Source organism: Actinia tenebrosa, unplaced genomic scaffold, assembly GCF_029948245.1.
Source record: "Actinia tenebrosa isolate PJP-AT-01 unplaced genomic scaffold, QUT_ActTen_1.0 PGA_scaffold0__85_contigs__length_37466705, whole genome shotgun sequence".
NCBI classification, from domain to species: domain Eukaryota; kingdom Metazoa; phylum Cnidaria; class Anthozoa; order Actiniaria; family Actiniidae; genus Actinia; species Actinia tenebrosa.
Window position 1 is genome coordinate 29,460,598 of NW_028292569.1, and position 21,509 is coordinate 29,482,106.

Below are 21,509 nucleotides of genomic sequence, written 5' to 3' on the forward strand. Positions count from 1 at the left end.
AAATTTGAATCATCTTTTGAAATTACCTTGGCACCTTGCTTTTTATTTGACTAGTGAACCAATGTACATGAACCGCGGAGCCGGGGGAGGGGGGCTTTTTGCGCCAAAAATACAAAAATTATGAATATAAATAAAAAACGTTTTTTCTTCAGAAATTTGATGCTTAATTTTGAAATGCCAGCCCCCCCCCCCCCCCCCCCACTTTTCAATATGCTCCGCAGGCCCTGAAATGTATGTGGAAGGTTGTGAATTTTCAAGGGAATGACGTGTCTGACTGAATGGGAAAGCATGCATTACGCTCATTTTTGCCTTGAGACATCAGAAACATCAGAGACATCAGAAAGCTCTTTGTCCTATTGGCAAAAGTCAATCAATTAAAAAAAAGTATTAAAAGAACATACCTGCTTTGGGAATGCGGTCACAGGATTCTTTGCTTAATGTTATGTCATCCAGAAGCACGAGGGACCGTTCAGTTGTCTTGCGTCCTTCGATTATCAACTAAAAAGAAAATTTGGAGGGGTGTAGAGGCTTTGCACTATAACGTGATGGCAGCCATGACAGGAGGCAGGAACAATTGAATTTGGTTTACATGAGAAAGAATTCAGTTTCCCTGGTGGAAAAAGTTCTAACTTCTGTCATGGCTGCCAACACGTGATGGTTCAAAGCCTCTATACTTAGTTAAAAGAAATCTTAGTAAAATATCCGCCTGAAGACAAAATACCAAAGCCTTGAAGAACTGAGCGACCGATTGACTAACTTGACTAACTCTGGCAGATAAAACATTTTAACCTCTTCGAAAGCATAATCTAGAAGTGTGAGATTACAAGAAGAGAGCCATGTTGGATGACAAAAATAATTACGCATCTTTGCGCATGAAATAATTGAATTTCAAACGTATACTGCCATCCAACATAGCTACTTAAACATGTCCGTAGATATTGTTTATTTCAAAAGACGATTTTTTTAGAAATATTTTTAGCATATTTCATTTTAGATAATGATTAATAACAGACAAAAAACTAACTTGAAAATCGCTGTTACTGGTCAGCGGTATCTGTGAGTATTGCCAATGTGTATCTGTAGAGTTAATCCATAATCTTTTGACTTTATTCTTGCTTTTGATACTTAGCCGGATCTCGCTGCCAAGCTTTCTTCCAGTGTAGATGTAAAACCAAAGGGTAATGCAAGCGATGTTGTCATTTGTAGAGATGATGGGACTTGTGAGGGTTTCCCATGATCCAATGCCAGATGAAGATAGGTATAAATAACCACCTGAAATAAAAATTATGTATCTATCCATCCATTCCTTTCCCTACTTTTCCATAACTTTCCGTTTTGTTTTGTTTGCTTTGCTTTACTTTGCGTTGTTTTGCGTTGCTGTGCTGTGCTGTGCTGTGCTGTGCTGTGCTGTGCAGTGCAGTGCAGTGCAGTGCTGTGCTGTGCTGTGCTGTGCTGTGCTGTGCTGTGCTGTGCTGTGCTGTGCTGTGCTGTGCTGTGCTGTGCTGTGCTGTGCTGTGCTGTGCTGTGCTGTGCAGTGCTGTGCTGTGCTGTGTTTTGTCCTTCCTTCTTTAATTGAGCCATTAATTATTCATTCACTAAATAGATTAATCCTGTTAATAGATATCCAACGCTTACCCAACTTTTGTTGCCAATCATGTGATACAGGTCTGTTTCCAAATCGACTCATCGTCCAACCAGGGGAATTCCTCCAACCACAGGTGTGTTCATCAAAGTTACAAAACAGCTGAACTATAAAATTTAGACAAACCACGTATTGCCCTTGACAGAAACGAGTGAGGGTTGGATACTTTTTGTTGCGCGGGTACTGGGAACTATGATACCCCTTTGGGTAGATAGTACTAATACGATACTATATAAACATAAAGTATCACACGAAACACGTCACGATGCTGCGAGAGAGAAAATACTAAGAAATCAAAGTAAAAGTAAAACTGGCTTTTGTCAGTAAACTTGTTATTGGGGTACATTTGATTATATTCACATGCAAATTTGCGTCATACATTTATTAAATTATTATTATTATTATCATTACTATCATCATCATCATCATCATCATTAGAAGTGGCATATTTTCGGGTTGAGATTGATTAACTGTTTATTCCGAATGTTAGCAAGGAGGGATGTTAAATTACAATAAGAGGGTGATAAGTATGTGGAGAGGGAGGGATGGAATAAAAAAGTAGAGACAGCGAAAGATGACTATATCGGACCGAATACTGAATAAGCAAAATGAAGATCTTGAGTGACATGTTTTGACAGTTATCCGGGTGTTTATATTCCCTTACCTTCATGATCGAGTGTCGTACAATTATCATATGCAATCGTTAGATCATCCAATGCTATATCACCACGTGAACCACGTCCTATTGTCCCTTCGAATAATATCTGGAATGAAGACATTGGTTGAATGCCAATGGATAGCGTACATTACATACAGTCAATTCAAAAAACGTTGTCGTCGACCGGCTCAAGCCTACGCGACTGGACCGAAAAGAATATGGGTAAAAATCACTGACGCGATTAAATATTCGTTCTGAATAAATTGTTCCCGCTAGTAATAAGATAATAATGGCGAGAAACATCCATCAAATGCATGTCTTCGGGTTTAGGGAAAGGAAAAAAAGTAGTTATGATTCAGTTCACAATTCCGAAAATATGAAGGCATTAAAAAAACGTCTCCTTCAACGCTTTCGGCTCGCCTACGAGGTTCGTGCTGTAAACCAGGCATAACTAGTCATTTAAAATTATGGAGTCAACTCGGCTTCAATGATTACTACCCAGAGTTCCTTTCGGTCCAGTCGCGTAGGCTTGAGTTGGTCGACGACAACATTTTTTGAATTGACTGTATACATTTTGTATGCTGTCACTGATGAAGGCACTACATAAATTAAGTCTGAAATCGAAAAAAAAATTCTTGGCTGATCTAAATCGGGGCACGTCTAACTACCGGATGGAATTTAATCATTTGTAATTTAGCGCGTTAAGTTCAGTTAAAGCAAGGGAAAATGGAGAACCTGAAGGAAAAAAAACTCTCTAACCAAGAGAGGTGCCCAACAACATTTTTCGTGAATGTGCTCTTGCTACAACAATAGTATACCTTAAATGTTTCAGTGCTGTTGTAACCAATCTGTCCATACAACCATTTATCTCCCTTGTTCCCGCTGCGGGTCCATAGCAACTGCCTAGAGCTGTTCCTCTTGCTGTAGATGTTGAGCGTTCCTATATGGATTCCCTTCATGTGGTACCAGAATCTAATGCACACTGGTTCTTCACCCTCCAGGTAATCACTCAGTAACAGTGCTCTTTTTCCCGGGTTTTTGTCAGATGCCTCGATGTAGACGTACTTTCCTGTGAATAAATGGAATCAAAATTTTTAGTTTTTAATTTTTATGTTGAAGAAACATTTTATTTGTGTTTTATGAAAGAAACGCCCATCTATAAGACAACTGCAATAAAAAAAACGAACGACAACAAGTAAAACGCTGACAAAGCCGGCCAACAACATTCAAAGACGCTAATAATGAAAACTCACAAAAGCATCAGGAAAAAAAATCAGTCATGGTTGGTCGTATTGCGATTTTCCTATAAATTTTATCGTGGGAGAGCCTCCAATATAAACCTGTAAAAACTTAGCCATATCGAATAAATAATGATAATTAACATCTGAACCAGACAAGTTATGATTCCCAATATATTTACAAACAAAACTAGGCTGAACAAAAACAAAAAAAACAAAAACAAAAAAAACAAAACAAAAAACAAAACAAAAAAAACAAAAAAAACAAACAAAACAAAAAAAAAACAACAAACAAACAAACGAACAAACAAAAAAATAAATAAATAAATAAACAGAAAGCACTTTATAACATCCGCCTACATAGAAGATACCACGATGTCTTAATCAATCAACGAGAAACAACTCCCCTTCCGTCTTGCTTTCATCTTTATTATCATAATTTATTCAATATAGCAGAGGGACTGTGAAGAAGACTACTGGCTCATAGATTTTGATTGACAGCGAAAATAGCACTTTTTTGGTATCCTTGTCTGGTTTCTAAATGAAAAGGCTCATATTGGGATATTAACATCTCTGACAGAAAGGTTCAGTTCTCCTCTTTTACAACTTTTATAACACAGAATATTTCCTGACGATGTGGTACAAGGAAAAGGGAAAATACAAGCTATAATTCTTGTAATTTCTGCTACAGGTGAGTGAAAAATAGCGTCTACAAAATTTGTTTTCTTTCAAGATACGCTTCGAAGAAAATTCGAGTTAGAGTTTGTTTGAATGACAAAAACATTTATCAGCTATGCTCTTAGGGAAGGTTTGTTATTCTCTTATTGAATATTTATGTTACAAATTGTTAATATTAATTATAAATGTAATTTTAGAAAAAATAAGCTGACTTGTTTTGTAAACTCGACTGAAAACTTTGCTCGAGCAGCACATGGCGAGAACATTTTCAATGCATTTACATTTATAGAATGAACTGAACTATAAGAAAAGTAAAGAAAATATGCTAACAGTTCAAGCAATATACGATTCTTTTAAACCTCATCTTAACTTTTCAAATGATAGTGAAAAGTTTTCTAAAACGCCGGACCTCCATTTTTAAATTCTCGAACTTTCCAGAAACCGTTGCTAGGGGGACGACAGTTAGGTAGTAAGAATCTCAAGCAAATCAGGATTGCTTTCCTGCTTTTTTCTTTATTTTTTAAGTGAAAAATAGGAGAATCTCGATACAAAACTTATTGCGATTTTATGCTGCCAATAAGGGTTTATATTGGTGGCGTTAATTGGAAAAAATGTATATTCCGTATTGGTCGTAGTCGCCAATACGGAACATATTTTCTCCCAACTAGTCGCCGATATAAACCCGTTTAATCAAGTCAAATGCAACTAGTGGTCTATTATCAATGCTGCATTCTGATTGGATGGGCTTCTAGTAGGCTATGAAGTTATAGCCTACTAGTAGCGAAAAGTGCAGGCTTTGAAAACCAAAAAATTGAATTTAACCTTAATTCAAGACTTGTTTGCTACAAAATATTTGACCGACTAGTTAGCAGATTTCAAAAACACTAGTTCTATCGCCTTCATGGCTTATGAGTCATCAATAGCCCATTCGGCCTCATGGGCTATTGACTTATAGCACATTTGATCTCGAGGACTAATTGCTAAATATGCGGCTTAAAATCGAAATAACTACTTAATAACAACGGCAAAAGTACCGGAAAAAAGCAGCAGTAACTGAGCAACAACAACAACAACAGCAGCAGCAACAACAACAATAACCAATAACAGCAACAGCAATAAAAAAAACAAAACACGAAGAGCAACCTCTAACCCACTCACCTGTTTGGTTAAGGGTAGTGTGATCAAAATTTGGCCCTGTTCTTTGAGTGGGTGTTGAACCAGATCTGATCTGCCACTGAAACTCACCCTCTGGATCATGTGAGAGGCTGCACAAACCTTTCTCAAAGTCACAATGAGCTTCACGGACGAAAAAGAAAGAAACCTAGTTTATACTAGTACGCAAACCCTTCTCGCCAAAAAATTTCGTAAGAAAGCTGAGAAGGGTTTGGGGACGAGAATGAACTTAGTTAAGAATGAAGAAGTCACGTAGGAGGAGTTTTGCATGGGAGGAAAGAAGGAACACCCCTTTCTGGGATTCTTATTTTTATTTTATTTATTGTTTTTGACATTTGAACAATGAGAGGAAACTCTTTTTGGGGTAACAAAAGCCAGCGTTATTATGGATATCTTTACTTATAAAACTGACAAAACACTTCAACAAACCTACCATTGCTATTGTCACACTCCACACCAAACGTAACGTTATCCAATGCTGAGCAACTCATGTTATTTATTGGACACGATGAAGACCCTGTGAAGGAACCTCAGTATGTTAGTATATGAATATTATGCATGATGTCACATACTAAATCTTTTTTGAGCTGAGTAAATTTGTCTCTTCTTTCTGGAACAGGGTATCCATTTTCGCAATACCGGAACAGGGTATGATTTTCAGCAATCTTGGTCTGGGACAGGGGTATAAATGTCAGCGATTTTTACTCTGGAACAGCGCCAGAGTTCAGAGGGCTCAGCGGCATATCCCTACCCTAAACGGGCATGAGTACCCCCCACCGGGTTTGAACACTAATGCGCGATAAAATATGCCGGTCTACAGTTCTCGTTTGATACCTTTTGATTATGCCAAACACTGCCTTATTTTGAATGTTCTTTTGATTTGCATAGTAAAATGCTTATAAAAATGAAGAGGGAAAATATGCCGGTGTAAAGTTTACGGTTGCTTACCGCAGATTTCGGGCTCGTCAGTTTCATCGTCACACTGATAATCTCCATCACATGTCTGGGACCATGGGACACACGAGCCACTCACGCACTGAAATGAACTTGCATCACAGCGATCTTCATCTGCTGAAAAAGGGTTTTGTTTCAGTGTTACAGTGGGAAACGCAGCCATGGCAACCCAAACGTCTATAAATCGAAGATATTTTCAAATTTCTATCTAATACTGAAACAACATATGCGCTGATCATGGTCAGAGGACGGTTATATCACAGATTGAATTGAAAACTAGCTGATTAGGTTTCTTAGAGAAAGAAAATTTCTCTTCCTTTGACCAACATTGCGACTGTGTTTTTCCCCAGGCTTTTTGATTGGCTAATGTGAAAAAAATATTCAGTACTTGGTCGGACATTTAGTATAAAAAATGCAAAAAAGGTTAACGAGAATGGAAGCAAAATTTCGTATACCCAGAGCTGCGTTTCTTTTGACCTGCGGCGAAGAACGAGGGCTCTGTATAATCAATTTTGTTGTTGCAATTTTCAGGAAGTGAATCTTATCAATCATGCTTTCAAACAGAGTTCTGTGCTTGCTTCCAATCAAAATCAAAATTAGAAATCGGGAACATATATATTTTTGGCAAGTGTTTCAACGCATGCGCTCTCATACCAAAATCCAAGAAATCCTGGTCTCAAAAAATGAATTATGCCAGAGCCCTCGTTCTTTGCCGCAGGCCAAAGGAAACGCAGGCTCTGGGTACGAGATTGGGAATGGAAGCGCAGTTTAATGCTTAATGCATGCGCAATAGCATAGAGATTATACTTACTACATCGACTTTCATCCGAACCATCCACACAGTCTTCGTTACCGTTACAAAGTTGACTGGCTTCAATGCACTCGCCGTTGGAGCAAGAAAACTGGTGCGAAAAGCACTTACAGTTGGTTTCGTCTGAGCCATCGGAGCAGAAAGCATCTCCATCACACACCAATTCCTTGTTGATGCACTGACCATTTGCACACTGGAACTCCGTATCATTCTTGCATTTGTACCCTTTAGAATCATAAATTTGTATTTGCTTGTCAGACCCCTTGCAGCACGTCGGAATGAAGCTCAATTTGGAGGACATAACAGTAGGTTTCCAATTTTAAGGAGATCGTTTTCTTTAATCAATATCGATTTCTTTTATTTATAGCATTTGCACGTGCACCTCAGTAATTTGCAATGGAAATTTTTGCGATGCTATAAATTTGGTTCAACGCGAGCCGAAGTCTCTTCATTGGGATCAAACTTGCATTTTTGAGTCTGTTTGACGGCTAAAAAAGGTTAACTTTACGACTTCAAAATATTTATACAGGTTGCTATTTTACCTGGCTCACTATGGATTGGAAGACGTGGACAACTAGACGCAACTAGAGATAAAGAATCAATACCCACACCAAGACCATGGACGGCCATGCTTTTACCAAGAAAGTTGAGCTGAAATACCATTACAAGGTAAATAAAGTTAGTATTGAATGAGTTTATTTATACCACAAAAATTACTTAAAATGACATTAATTAATTGAATGAAATAAGCTAATTGTATTGTGTGTGTGTTTATTGATACTGAAGTATAGCGCAGTGCACTGATTCTAAAAATAGCTTAAAGATTCGGACAAACATTGCATTCTGTTTAACCGTTACGAGGATTTATACGAACCGATTTTATTATTTTTACTTAAAGTTACAATAATCACCCATGTAAACTAAGATCAACTGCGATCGGCTGTGAAAATTATCTGCTGAAAGTAAACTTGTAAGTTTGTTTGTCCGAATTTCGCCTTTGTCTTCGTTTTTATGACGTCACGACTGCGCTGCGCTATTGATTAATGCGAATCATGAGTACAATTGCAAAACATTTGAGTATTCTAGTATTTTTTTTAGTTAAAATGTTGAAAATATTGATAGAAATTATAGGGGGTTTTAAAGAAAAAATATTTTTGAAATCCCACCCGACCTGCAAGGTACGTAAGGTCTCTTGGGCTGATATCAAACGTCGAACCTCACATGAGCCGAACCTAATTGAAACAATGGATAACGATGCGGTCTTTTTTGATGTCATTAGGTTCGGCTCATGTGAAATTCGACGTTTGACATGAGCCTTAGTCTCTCACCTTTATACTTTCTTTTGATTTCCAAGATATCTGAGCGATAGACCAGTTCTTACTCTGAAAGCCGCTCAGACTCCATATCGCTGAGCCGTTGTGGTTTGAGGGCGTTTTTAGGATGACTTGAAGTTGTGAAGTACTTGGAAGGAGAAAATAGAATGACAGACACCAGCCGAGAACATTTGTGACCTCATCATTTGGAATCCAAGCACTTTCCAACCAAGCCGATGTGTGGAATTCACTCGCTGATAAGTAATACCCTGGTAATTCAGAGATAATAATGAGGTAGGTTTTATTTTCTGGTTGTAGAACCAATAGGTCTTTTTTACGCGGTTGCCATGTTGGTTTGAATGATGGATTCAAGCGTAGCCCCGCCTTCCATTCTTTGAAAATAAATTGATGCGGGTTAAACAACGATTCTTATTCTCATGAGAATAAACATGGCGGTATTGTCGGGTGACCACGGAAAAAAGGCTCCAAGTTGAGGTTGAAGATGATAAAATACAGTAAACATAGGAAGACATCAAGTATAATCTCGTCTTGGAGCCATTGTTGGTGTTAACTCAAGCGAATTCGGGAAATGGTATTAAGATTAATTTTCCCTTAAGCATTATTTCTTTGATAAAGAGGAATTGTTAAGTAAATAAATTAGTATTGGTAATCCAAACAAGGAAACGTATTCTGAATGGAATTCGAATGACACCCTGTTTGAATATGGAAAATGGGAATGTTTTAGGATTACGATTTGTATCCGATCAAGTATCGATTGATGATAACGACAGTACTTTAGTATGGGTGAAGTAAACTAGGAAACTTATTTGGAAGGGAATGTCGACACCTTGTCCGAAAGGGATAAAATGGGAAAGTCTTAGGATTGCAATTTGTTTCCGATCAATCATAAACGCGCTTTACTTAACCACAGAACCGTTACAACAGTACGTAGTGTGATCATCGGTTTGGACCAATTGCTCATTTTCTTATTGTGTTACCCTCCGTTAAATGACTAAAACAGAAAAACACTCGACAGCCAGCCAGCTTAAGAATAAGACAGTTCTTCCTAGTATCTTCATTCATCATTACCTTCATTTCCTTTTGTAAAGTTCCATTGGTTATGCATAGCTATATTTCCATTCTTCCAAGAACACGTGTCCTTTATGTAGTTACACTCGAATTTAGTTTTAGCTGTCAAAGAAATAAAAATATTTGCATAAAAAACGAATATGAGCTATCATTACTTGCGGTTTAAAACGTTCTAACATGCGCATCAACTACATCTTAGAAAACCAGAATGACATCGTCATCTTGAAATATAGTTTTCTTCACAAGCTTTCTTTTTCATTCGTCTTAAAAGTTTCAATTTTACTATACTACTAACCATATATGACAAGTTCTCCAACTGTCAAATCTTGTTCTCTACTGTTTTCTTCATCAACGAAGCTAAAACGTATCTGAAAACATCAATATTTCATGTCATCCCAATATATGCGATGGTCAAGCTTTATTATTTAAAGATGCTCCTATTAATGGGTTCCTAATCTGAGAATATGCTGGCTCACAGACCCAGTATAGGAAATGCATGCTCCTAGTAATGAGTTCCTGATCGGGGAATGTACTGGCTCACAGACCCAGTATGGGTGATGGATGCTTCTAGTAATAGGCTCCTGATCTGGGAAGATGTTGGCTCACAGGCCCACTCAGAATGGAAGATGAATCATCCTAAAATAAGTTTTGGCTTGTAATAAAGTTCCAATACCTTGATTGGGTAGGACTTTGGACGTTTCAGAAGGCTGAGCTTGAACTCAAATATATGGCTAGTGTTGCAGTTCATGGAAAGAGTCTCGTTGACCAGAAACACCTTATCATCCAACTGTAAATAAACTTTGACTGGACAGACTGGACAATAGACTCCAAGGCAGCAATACTCATATGATGCTACGAAAAGGTTTTTCAGAAAAAAAAGTCTTTAAGATTACAACTTGAAAAGAAAAATGTATGGATGGCTTTAGTACATTTGCAGCAGCATCAACAGTAGCAACCATAGCAACCGCAGCAACAGCAGCAACTACGGCAGCTGCAACAGTATTTAGAGCAGCAACGAATACCGACAGCAGCAGCAGGAGCTACAATAGCAGCAGAGAAAGCAAGAACATCAATAGCAACAATTAACAGCAGAAACAACAGCAGAAGTAACAACAGCTGCTAGAAGAAGAAAAATCTTTAACACAGCGCCACCTACCTTTGACATCTATCAACCGATTACTTGCAACTGTAATGATCCTATTTCCATCGTAACCAATAAAATTGAAGCTGATATTTCTGTACCCTAAAATAAAAGATAAATAGATTTTGTAGGAAGCCAGAATCATTTGTGATCATTATTAAGCTCCAATCTTACCAGGACGAACGTAGAACAGCCTTTTCATTGGTATTGGCCTCTCAAATGTACCATTAGGCAGTCGCATACCAGCAGATGCACAGTCAGTAGAAGAGTCTTGTTTCATCAACATTTCGAGCTTATAAAGGTTGCATTTACTGAGAAATATTGGAAGAGACGTTTGCTTATCGGGATACCTGAAACATCGAATGATAATACGATGTAGACAAATACAGCTCCGTTTGTTGATTAGCACTTTTGATGGCTGGAAAATTAGTGTATTTTTATGTAGTACTTATCTTAGGAAAAGAACCAATTACATTGAACAAGAAAAACAAACATCGAAACAAGTTTATCAAACCCCGAAACAACCTCTTGGCTGGTTTACCTCAGGGCACGGCTAAATCATAGATCGAACCCTGAAACAACCTCTTGGCTGGTCTAAGTCATAGCACGGCTAAAGCACAGATCGAACCCTGAAACAACCTCTGGGCTGATCTAAGTCAGGGCACGGCTAAATCACAGATCGAACCCTGAAACAACCTCTGGGCTGATCTAAGTCAGGGCACGGCAAAATCACAGATCGAACCCTGAAAAAACCGCTGGGCCGAACAATTCACTCATCGAATCCTGAAACAACCTCTGGGCTGATCAAAATCAGGGAACGGCTAACTCACAGATTGAAAAGGAATCTAGCTTGATATTGTTGGGTTTTGTGAAGGGAGAAAAAGTAAGGCACCTGGAGAAAGAAATCGAATTACTGCTATTTTTATAAGCATGCAAAATTTGTAGCTGGGAGCTGCACGCCTAAATTTTGTTTTTCGCTTCCGTCAATCAAAACCAATCAGTCAACCTTTCATATTTTTGGAATTTTTTTTTTTTGGAGCAGAAGAGGGACCTACCTGTCCCACACGTTGTGTCCCACAAAATTTTTGTAATATAAATCCAGAATCTTCGCTTTTGAACTGTGAAAGGTTAAACTTTGTCCTTCATTGAGGGTGCTTTCTGTAGCATTATCGATCCAGAGCTCACATGCATCGTTACAGGCAGCGTAGAAGACGTATTCGCCACTGACTGGAACCTACAAGAACACATATATACCAAATGAACTGAAAAATCAGTGAATAGACCTTCGTAGAATGACGCTTTCTTTTTTGATTACAGTCACATTCGATAAGAATTTGCATCGTTCACAAAGGTTAACTGATGCCAATAATAAGGGGGCTTTCATTGCTTAGCGCATTCAAAATATGTGTATTTAGCAAATAGAAACATACCTGAAGATATGTCGTTAAACTTTGTCCGTAATAAATCAGATTGTAAACTGGGGCATCAAAGTCTTTAATACGAGCTATCTTCTCTGGTTGTGAAGGGAAGCGATCGTCCAAACGAAGTTTATCCACTGAATATGATGACACGTGATGCCACACCTCTTGGAAAACTCCTTTGAAGTCTTGTTTTCTTTCTAGAAATATTAAAATGAGGGAACGCACTTATTTTCATTGCTTGTCCAAAGTTCAAAGGAAGGCTGGGAATACAACGTTTCTATTTGTCCAATAATGAGAAAACGCGCGCAAGTCTTCAAAGACACGGCACGGCGTTCGTAGTCATAAAGCAGATCTTGAACTGATGACTGTGAAATGCGGGAAAAGCGCATGGCACAGTCACAATATGAAATTGATGACCATACTTTAAACTAATCATAAAGTGCGAGATTTGTGTTTATCCAATCGAAATGCTCGAACTAGCACCGTCAGCGTTACGATCATATGATATTTTTACTGAAAAAGGTCGTCATCGCTTATTACCACCGCAAGTACCGCAGTGGCGCAGCTCAACGTGGTCAAGCTATTTAAAACCATACGAACGGAACTCAACATTTCTAGCAAAGGTCTCTATAACATTATTTCAATAAAGAACAACATTTAACCTGTAGCAGTAACCATCACTTCACAAAGAGTCAAGTTGTCCAACTTTAAAGCTTGAATAGTCACGTAACGGACTTTCAGTTGCTGACTGCAGACAAAGATTGTACTTTTACTTAAGAAAACGTTGGTACGCATAGGACAGAGTTGTGAAGTGGAGCCTCTTCTCCCAAGCGTAACTCCTAGCTCATTGTCTTGGAAGCAGCAGTCTCTTCTGTTGGTTATTATTACTTTCTTTATAAAAAATGGCTTCCGTAGGTCCACTTCAAGCCAGGGCTGGCTACCCTGAGAAAAAATTTGTGGTCGTAAAGGAATTAGAAACATTTTGGTCATTCTGTTATAATTAGTAGAGACCCCTTGCATGTGAAGTCAAAGCAGCTCCATGGGGGACAAAACAAAAGAATTCCAATCTCCTGAGAATTGGAACCTATGTGTCCAAAGAAGAATTGTTCTGAGGGACAAAACAAGTAATGTTTTTTGCATAAGAAAAGACAACAGAACAATTCCTCTAGGAAATAAATGCAACGGGTCTATTGCTGGGTTTCACTCAGCTGATAAAAGTCTTTGAATCTCATTAAACGATCCAAATGGTGGTCAAACGCTGACCCGTTACGTGCTGCCAGCCACAGTGAATTGTTAAAAACTTTCAATTTAACTTTGATGTTTGAGATACCTATTTATAGTTATCCCTCTTTGGATAATTTTTACCTTTGTCGTTGCGAAGCAAGTTGCATAACTTCCATCTGTAGCCAGAGTTGGACGTCCAAAAGAAGCAGAAGCATTTGTCCTAACAGGTCTCTGATAGGCTAGATTACCTGAAATATAATATAACATATAATGCCATTTTTTTTGAGGGGCGTTCGCACCGCAACGCACCGCACCGCACCGCACCGCACCGCATCAGTCAGTCATGTGCTGATATATGACTGATAACGAATCAATTCAGCTTAAGGTCTTTTGGGGAAAGCTCTGTTGGATGGCAAACAAGCTTTAAACTTCTTCGTATCTTAAAAGCAAAAGAATCCTAAAACTGGGGAAAAAAGTATTTTTGAAAAGGTTTGGATACGACATTGGTAATCCAGCAAGTCCAAATGTTTCTGCCATCCAGTAACAATCACGTGCCAATCTTTTGCAAAAGGCTTATTGTTGTTGGTTAAAGAAAGATGACTTACGTTCGTCTTGTTGGCAGATTAGGCCACTAGGTTCACCACAGTTCACTTGAACCAACCTCCAACCAAATCGAGTAAATTTAATAGCGCCACAGCTGGATTTTGGGAGCTTCAACAAATCAGGCTGACCCGGAAACCACATAGAGTTTAGAACAGGTTCTTTATCTTCAGTCCATCGGAAATCAGGGACGTACTTAAGGCCTACAAACATTTTGATATCTTTGCTCACTTGTTTGCCGGTCACAAAAAAATCCAAACTTGCGCCGAGGCTTCTAATTATGCTTTTGCTGCTTAAAACAGCAAGGAGGCCGTTTTTGTGCCGGCAAATTTGTCTTGCTTCATACCATGTCCTGTGGACCTTGGAAATTTCAAATCTAAAACATGCTGTATTAGCACGAATCCAGCCCTTTTCACATTGCAACGACTGACCTGTCAATGATAAAGGTGCTTCTAATCAGACGTGAAAGTATTGTAATGATTGAGTTTGTAAAACAAAAGATTGAATGTTGTGATATGGATTAATGCATCTGAATGTTGGAGGGAGGGAGGAAGGAAGGGAGGGAGGGAGGGAGGGGAATAGATGGATGGATGGATTCGATAGTTGGAATGGAATGCATGGTGGACATTATTTATGGCTATGGCAGGACAATATTTTTTTCGTTGTCGTGTCAACCAAACTCCACGCTTGTCAGTTGCATTTACTTACTTGCGCTTTTCATGCAAAGATAACTAGAAAGCTTTGAATTGCACGAAACAGCTTTCAAAGTCCACTCATTTCTGGAATGATCTTTCAAAAGTACACCACATTTACCAATCGAACTCTTGCTTTCATTATTAAGCCGAAAATCTTTAGCAGTTTCCTTGTTATTTATCCAGAGCCATCGGTGCCCATCGGTAGCCTCTACCCCAACGAAAAACCTTTGATACAATATGTCTACCCCCATAAATACTAATGGTTTGAAATAGTTGTGGAAATAGTTCATGAACTCATTTGTCGTTTTAGGGGTAGCCAGTTTGCCTCCTCGTCTTCGGCAGGCGTCATTGGAATAGACCCAGTCTAATTTTGTCGTAATTAACCTGATGCAAGAAGGAGCAACAAAATGCCATCCAGGGAGACATGCAGATGACCCTATGAAGGTAACGAAAAGTTAACACCTTTCAAAAAATTACATTGCTCTTAAAACCAATCTAATCCAATGGACAAGACAAGATTAGCAAAGACCCGAGTGTTTTTGGTGGATGGTAGTATGTTAGTTTGAACATAACAGAAACATATTTTCCCTCGAATTTCAATCTAATCTTGAACAAAAATAATTTAGCTTTTAGATTCAAAAACTTACTAAATTTGGTTGTTTTTGCGTAAAAGAATCCTTTTATGGCTTCTTGGCAGCATTTCTTGTCACCTTCCAATGCGATTCCATCTGACGGCAACCTATCCGATCGCCGCATCAATAGAATCTTACTTTGTCCAACCGCCTTTCTTTTCGACCCGTAAAAAAATTCGATAGGAATGCACTTCAAGTCAGCAGTCGAGAATTTATTCGAAGCGACTTCCTTGGTACATACAGGTTCTGGATAGATGAAATAAAGAACCTCGTCAGGACTGGTTTGAGTTTGTTTTGCAGTGAAAGAAAAGTCGTATGTCCAGTCATCATAGACAAAACTGATTGACGTATGGATTTTGAAGGAACTGTGACTTGTTTCCATTTTGTAGTAAACATGAACCCATCGAACTGCTGTAATAGAATAGAGCGATTTCTGTGAGACGAAAACACTCGACAACAATGCACAGAATTGATTGTCCAAGGACGCATATACAGAGGGGTGGAGTGAACGGCTAGCCAACCCCATTCTCTCTTTGGAGTTGAAATTAATAGAAATAAAAGATAAGATAAGAACTAAAAAGGATACCATGTGATGCCTTTCTAGGTAACATTCACCCCCCACTATTGAAATCGTTTTGGATCCGCCACTGTTATCATTTAAAGTGTCAACTCGCGTTTGTTCAGAGTAAGAGAGTTCCGGAAAATTTCAGGGAAAGCGCCGTCTCTGCGGCTTCGTTTTGTTTTATTTATTTATATATTTTATATTTCCGAGGCCCTGCTTTAGGCATAAGACAAATAACCGTCAGAATTTTATTAGCCTTTCCCAAGTTAAGGGAAAAACTGTCTTTATTTGCACACAAGGAACAATACTGAACGATTAACAGACGTGTTCAGTTTACGAAACTTAAAATGAAATGTATAATATAAACTAATAACTTCAAACATATATCTATAGTAAGAATACACAGGTGATTATCTCGCGCGCTGATTAGTGGAGAAGTTCATACTATCACACGATAATCACCTCCAGCGATAATCCAAAATGGTGGCCAGCCGCTTTGTTGCTGTTACCGGTAAAGAATGGCTTTTATCTTTTTTTTTTTTTGAAAGAATCACCTGTGTATTTATACTAAAATAATTATTTGCCCCAGCCTCAGTGAATATCGGAGAATAATTGTTAAATATCTACAGTACACAATGCTTATGAATTATATAAAATTAAGTAGCCTTCTATTAATAAAAACACTTTTTAAAACGTTCAGTTCTTTGTTCTGGGTATTATTACTATTTATTTCTCAATTGACACGGTTTTCTTTGTTATTCACAAGGCTTTATTTTTGTTATAACCCTCATTATAAATGCGAGGTCAATATATAGTTATTAACCCGGTTGATAACTATATATAGACCGTTCGCATTTATAATGAGCAACATTTGATAGAAAACCTTCTCAATTGAGAAATAAAATACTTAATTACCTCGAACGAAGGCAATAAGCCTATACATCCCTCGGGCCTGCGGCCCTCGGGATGTATATGGCTTATTGCCTCCGTTCGAGGTAATTAACTCTTACTTCTTAAATCCCGATTAAATAATTAACTTACAAATTAGTTGGCATTGTCCTTTAGTAAAGGTCATCTCATCAATTGCAGCGTTATTCTTACTAGTACCTACTATGCCTTCTATAACCACCTAAAGAAAAATTACAAGAAAATGATTATAGTCACTTTATACTTAGCAACACAACTGGAAACGTATAAAAAGCTTGTTTTAGTTCAAGCCAACCTGAATATGGACAGCTATGAACCCAAACCCAGACCCAGTATGGGACGACGCTCCCTGTGCTCCTACTAAATGGGCTTTTGATCTAGTAATATGCTGGCTCACTAACCCTGTATGGGAGTTGGCTGCTTCTAGTAGTGTGCTGGGAAAATGTTGGCTCACAGACACGTACAGTATGGTACGATGTTCATAGTAATGGGCTACTGATATAGGAATATGTTTCTGACAGACCTTATCCCCCTCAGTATGAGAGATTGATGCTTCTAGTAATGGGCTGGGAATATTGTGGTTCAAAGACCCAGTATGGGACGATGCTCCTAGTAATGTACTCCTGAACCGGGAATATGCTGGCCCACAGAGACCCAGTACTCTAAGTGTTATTGGCTTCTAGGCCCGGTTGTACAAAAGGTGCACGAATAACGCTATCCGACGGATAAATCCTATCCAGTGGATTAATTCATTGGATAACAGCATCGACTTCTCGACTGGATAAGGATTTATCCATCGGATTGCACAATCCACCCTTCGTACAACCGCGCCCAGATCTGCAAATATGCTGGCTTACAGACCCAGTCTGATGGATACTTTAACTTTCCTAAATTCTCACTAGTAGAAGATAATATAGGTAAGTTGTAGTGCGTGGGAACGAGGTTATTCCGGGCGAAAGCCCTTGGAATTAAATTCGGAAAAATTAATTTCCGACCTCGCTGGGAATCGAACCCACGACCTTCGGAACTGTACTACCGATGCTCTACCAGCTGAGCTAGAGGTCAGACTGAGAGCAGGCCGGGGTGAAATAGATGTTAGGTCGCGGTAATTATGATGCAAAGATGAGAGTATGTGGACCGCGTGGCACTAATGAAATAGTAGAAGATGAAAATTCTCACTAAACGTTTTTATAGTTTTATATAGGGACGTTAATGAGGGCTATTCCACCTGGAATTTCTGTTTCTCATCCAAGTAAACAGTAGTCTTCCTCCACCGGTTGAACTGATTCCTCGATTTTATCCACACAGGTCTCAGAGTGCCATTTATCTTGATGTATACCATGACTGTACCCATGTTTATACCATACATGTGATACATGAACGTCATGCAGTATGTTCCTTGGATGTATGGGCTGATGATCCTTGCTCTGTCACCATGTCTGCCAGACGATGCATTCACATAAAGGTAACCACCTATTGGATAATTATATGATAAATATCATTATAACATGGGTTTGATATGACGCGTGCTGCGATTGGATGTCTACTACGAAAACGAAATGATTAAGCACGCGCGTGTAGACAATGGGGACACTTACTACCACTACCAGGATCTCTTGCACACTTTCTTTTGTTCAGTTAAGGTATTAGGATACATTTACGACCACTATGCGCGCAAACGTAAATAACGCGCTGGCTTTATAGTATAACACAAACAAAATATACATTTTCTGAAAGCTGAATAATTATAGTTAATTTTCAAAATACGATTTTTTTTATTGTTGTTAACATTATTGCCCTCGAAGCGAAATTTGACCATGCCTCAGTGAAAACGTTAACGGACACGTACATTTTAAAGTGTATATCAGGTCTAGAATTTTTTTACGGTTTTGTCATCTCTAGATGATATAGATAAATATCCCAAAAAAAAATTTTCGATTTCGAATTTTTTTCACCTCGAAATCAGCCTTCAAAGTTAGATTTCTGGCGACGCCCAGTCGTGTTGGCCGTGTTTTGGGAGACGCTAATGGACTGGCACTAGTTTTTCTGTGACGTAAATTCGGTGACACAGTTTAGATCGGCCTTTCGAAGTATTGTAAATATGCCTAGTAGGTGCGTGGTTGGAGGGTGTTCAAATATAACGAAGAAAGGCATAAAACTTCATACGATCCCTTATTTTAATGATGACCGACCAATAGCAAAGGCTAGAAGGAAAAGATGGGTCGATTTTGTGTTGAAAAGACGAGCAAAATGGACGCCTACGGCGACTTCGGCAATATGCTCGGAGCACTTTTCTCCAGAGGACTACAGTCAGCGTTACTCTTTCGGAGAAGACGACAGAAAGCTGGCACACTTAGTAAGGGATGAGACCGGAATTGTGTCATACCCAAAACTTTACCCAGTTCCATCGACTAGTTCAGCTGAAGCCAACAATTCTCAAAGAAATCGCCGAAAGGTAAGTCGTCGATTGATAATAAAAAAATGTCACACATATTGGACTATATGCCCCAACTGTAGCACTATCGTTTGTTTACTATATAGATTCTTAGAGACATGATCGCTGCTAGTACTGGTGAGTCCAGAGAAGCCATGGGACCTGTTAGAGAGCTTGAGAATGAAGACAGGTTACCTGTAGACAATGCAGAGGAGCCTGATACAGTAATCAGTGCCGAGGATTGTTCTTCAGCGCGGGATTTCAGCACCCAGACTCCAGATTGCTTGGCTTGCAAAAAGCTCAAAGAAGAAAAACGATTGCTACATAATAAATGCATCGATTTAAAAAACAAGATCGATTCTCTGGCAAAGGAACCCACTCCAAAATCGTCCTGTGGTATTCAGTGTAATTTAACACAGCTGAACGACCATGAAGAAGGTCTTGGAGAAAGGATCGGAGAGAATTTGGAACAAGACGATGAGTATGTAAATATGGAAGTGGAGGAAGATGATGAGGACACAGTTGACTATGACATTACAGAGGAAGAGCCTGAGAGTATCCCTGATGACGTTGACTATCACCCCTACACAGATACAGAGACAGAAACTGAAACGGAGGATGAAGAGCATATGACAGGAAAGAGGTATGGAATAAATTTGATCTTTATAGTTTAAATCTTGACAAAAAATAATTTGTTTTGCTGTTGTTTTGTCTTACAGATTCAATTCAAGCAACTATAGCACTAGAACTGAGCCTAAGTACATTGTCTTCTTGTCCAAGCTGTTATTGTTGTTCTCCTTCTGCCACTCCTGCAAGACTGAAAACCCTGTTGTGACATACCGAGAAGTAGGGACTATGGTCAATATCACTACTACATGCCAAAACCCCAGATGCCCAAAGAAGGAAAATGCTTGGAGAAGCCAACCCAACATGACAGGCACTAAGATCCCAGCTGGTAATATTCTCCTGTGCTTTGCTGTCCTAACTGCAGGTGCTTCTGCAAGCAAGGTTTTCAGGCTATTTCAGCACATGGGAGTTGCCTGCATCACACTTACTACTTTCTTTAAACATCAAGGGGTACGCAATGTTTACAAAATGCTTTATTTATAAAAATGATCTATCATAGTTGAATTTAGTTGAGTAATGCAAACAAGGGCTCTGTACCTGAGAAGTAGGAGAATTATTTTCCATGTAAATTTATTTTTTGAATTTTAGGAAAAGCTGTTTCCTTCCATCCTGCTGTTTTGGAAAAAGTACCAAAAAGTAATGCTAAGTGAAGTAAAGTCACTGCCAGAGCCCCTAACACTATCTGGAGATGCCAGGCATGACAGCATGGGGCACAGCGCCAAATTTGGAGTATACTCAATCTTCCTTAGCAGCAGTTAGGCGGACTCGCGGAGCGCCGACAAAGCCAAAAATCGAAAGTCGAAAAACATCAGGGGGGGGGGGGGTGGGTTTTTAGAGGTCGGTAACCCGCCCTACAGGGGGTCTTGCGCGATCGGCCGACACGCGAAATGTGCCTAACTGCTGCTCTGTTGGGGTCGCAAACAGAGGGAAAGATATCCTTTAGATATACATGGCATCCGTCAACGACATTCAAAACGAAACTGTGCGCAGGCTGGGAAATCAGGTGATGGATAGCTCAGATGCGGATTTTGTCTTCGCGACGTTTATGGAGGGAAAGACAGACAAGACGATGAATCACGAGATGGCTGAAAAGATAATCGACAGAATGCCGGACGGTGACTACCGCTTGGAGTTGACGTTCGTGAAGTATTTGGATGGCGAGTGGGTGATAGAAAAGGGCCGTAATCCCATCAGGGCGTCTGGTAAGCAGAGTTTGTTCATCTTGAATAAGCAAACGAGACCAGGGGCATTAGAGGGAATTGACATGCTCTTCTATGAGGTCGCTTACCCGGTTACCGTTGTCATTTACGGCGCGTACGAGATTAAGGAGCCGGATGTCAGAAAGTTGCGACCAATGCGACATCCGGGCAATTGCGTCGGGAAATTGGTCAGAGAGTTCTTCGAAGATTCTTCTCGTGGCGGCAAGCTTACGCCAAAAAGAAGTGAAGTCATCAGGAAATGGGAAAGAGATACTAATAAAACCGGAGGTACCATCAAAAACATCAAGAAGTTAGAGACGGCTTTAGAACGCCGCATACGCGTGAAGGACATCACGGACGGTTGCATTTACGAAGGGACGAAAAAATATGGAGGTAGAGGTGCCCCTATTGTCATCTACCAACACAATGGACATGCTTGGCGAGAACTTAGGTTTCCCAAAAAGAAGGAAACTAAGGTTTATAAAATGTCA

General features: G+C 39.2%; 2 protein-coding genes across 2 annotated transcripts in view; one reads left to right on the top strand and one right to left on the bottom strand.

Annotated features, from left to right (window-relative positions):
• LOC116305127 (uncharacterized) overlaps window positions 1-21,509 on the bottom strand; it is a 71,783-nt gene that overhangs the window by 19,163 nt on the left and 31,111 nt on the right. The window contains exons 4-28 of the mRNA XM_089026002.1: window positions 17,987-18,231; window positions 16,873-16,960; window positions 15,285-15,680; window positions 14,651-15,073; window positions 13,948-14,373; window positions 13,484-13,590; window positions 12,781-13,060; window positions 12,128-12,315; window positions 11,753-11,931; window positions 10,872-11,047; window positions 10,713-10,799; window positions 10,230-10,408; window positions 9,852-9,924; window positions 9,557-9,658; window positions 8,483-8,736; window positions 7,697-7,805; window positions 7,155-7,379; window positions 6,338-6,457; window positions 5,823-5,906; window positions 5,375-5,512; window positions 3,119-3,369; window positions 2,307-2,406; window positions 1,636-1,749; window positions 1,025-1,272; window positions 402-498 (exon numbers count right to left, since the gene is read on the bottom strand). Of these exons, the coding sequence (XP_088882128.1) occupies window positions 402-498; window positions 1,025-1,272; window positions 1,636-1,749; window positions 2,307-2,406; window positions 3,119-3,369; window positions 5,375-5,512; window positions 5,823-5,906; window positions 6,338-6,457; window positions 7,155-7,379; window positions 7,697-7,805; window positions 8,483-8,736; window positions 9,557-9,658; window positions 9,852-9,924; window positions 10,230-10,408; window positions 10,713-10,799; window positions 10,872-11,047; window positions 11,753-11,931; window positions 12,128-12,315; window positions 12,781-13,060; window positions 13,484-13,590; window positions 13,948-14,373; window positions 14,651-15,073; window positions 15,285-15,680; window positions 16,873-16,960; window positions 17,987-18,231 (4,689 nt within the window). The remainder of the gene's footprint in view (window positions 1-401; window positions 499-1,024; window positions 1,273-1,635; window positions 1,750-2,306; window positions 2,407-3,118; window positions 3,370-5,374; window positions 5,513-5,822; window positions 5,907-6,337; window positions 6,458-7,154; window positions 7,380-7,696; window positions 7,806-8,482; window positions 8,737-9,556; window positions 9,659-9,851; window positions 9,925-10,229; window positions 10,409-10,712; window positions 10,800-10,871; window positions 11,048-11,752; window positions 11,932-12,127; window positions 12,316-12,780; window positions 13,061-13,483; window positions 13,591-13,947; window positions 14,374-14,650; window positions 15,074-15,284; window positions 15,681-16,872; window positions 16,961-17,986; window positions 18,232-21,509) is intronic.
• On the top strand, window positions 18,685-20,578 carry LOC148914031 (uncharacterized). Its single transcript, XM_089025952.1, has 4 exons — window positions 18,685-19,213; window positions 19,300-19,835; window positions 19,912-20,269; window positions 20,408-20,578. Exons 1-4 carry the CDS (start codon window positions 18,860-18,862, stop codon window positions 20,576-20,578), a joined length of 1,419 nt encoding a protein of 472 aa, XP_088882078.1. The 5' UTR covers window positions 18,685-18,859.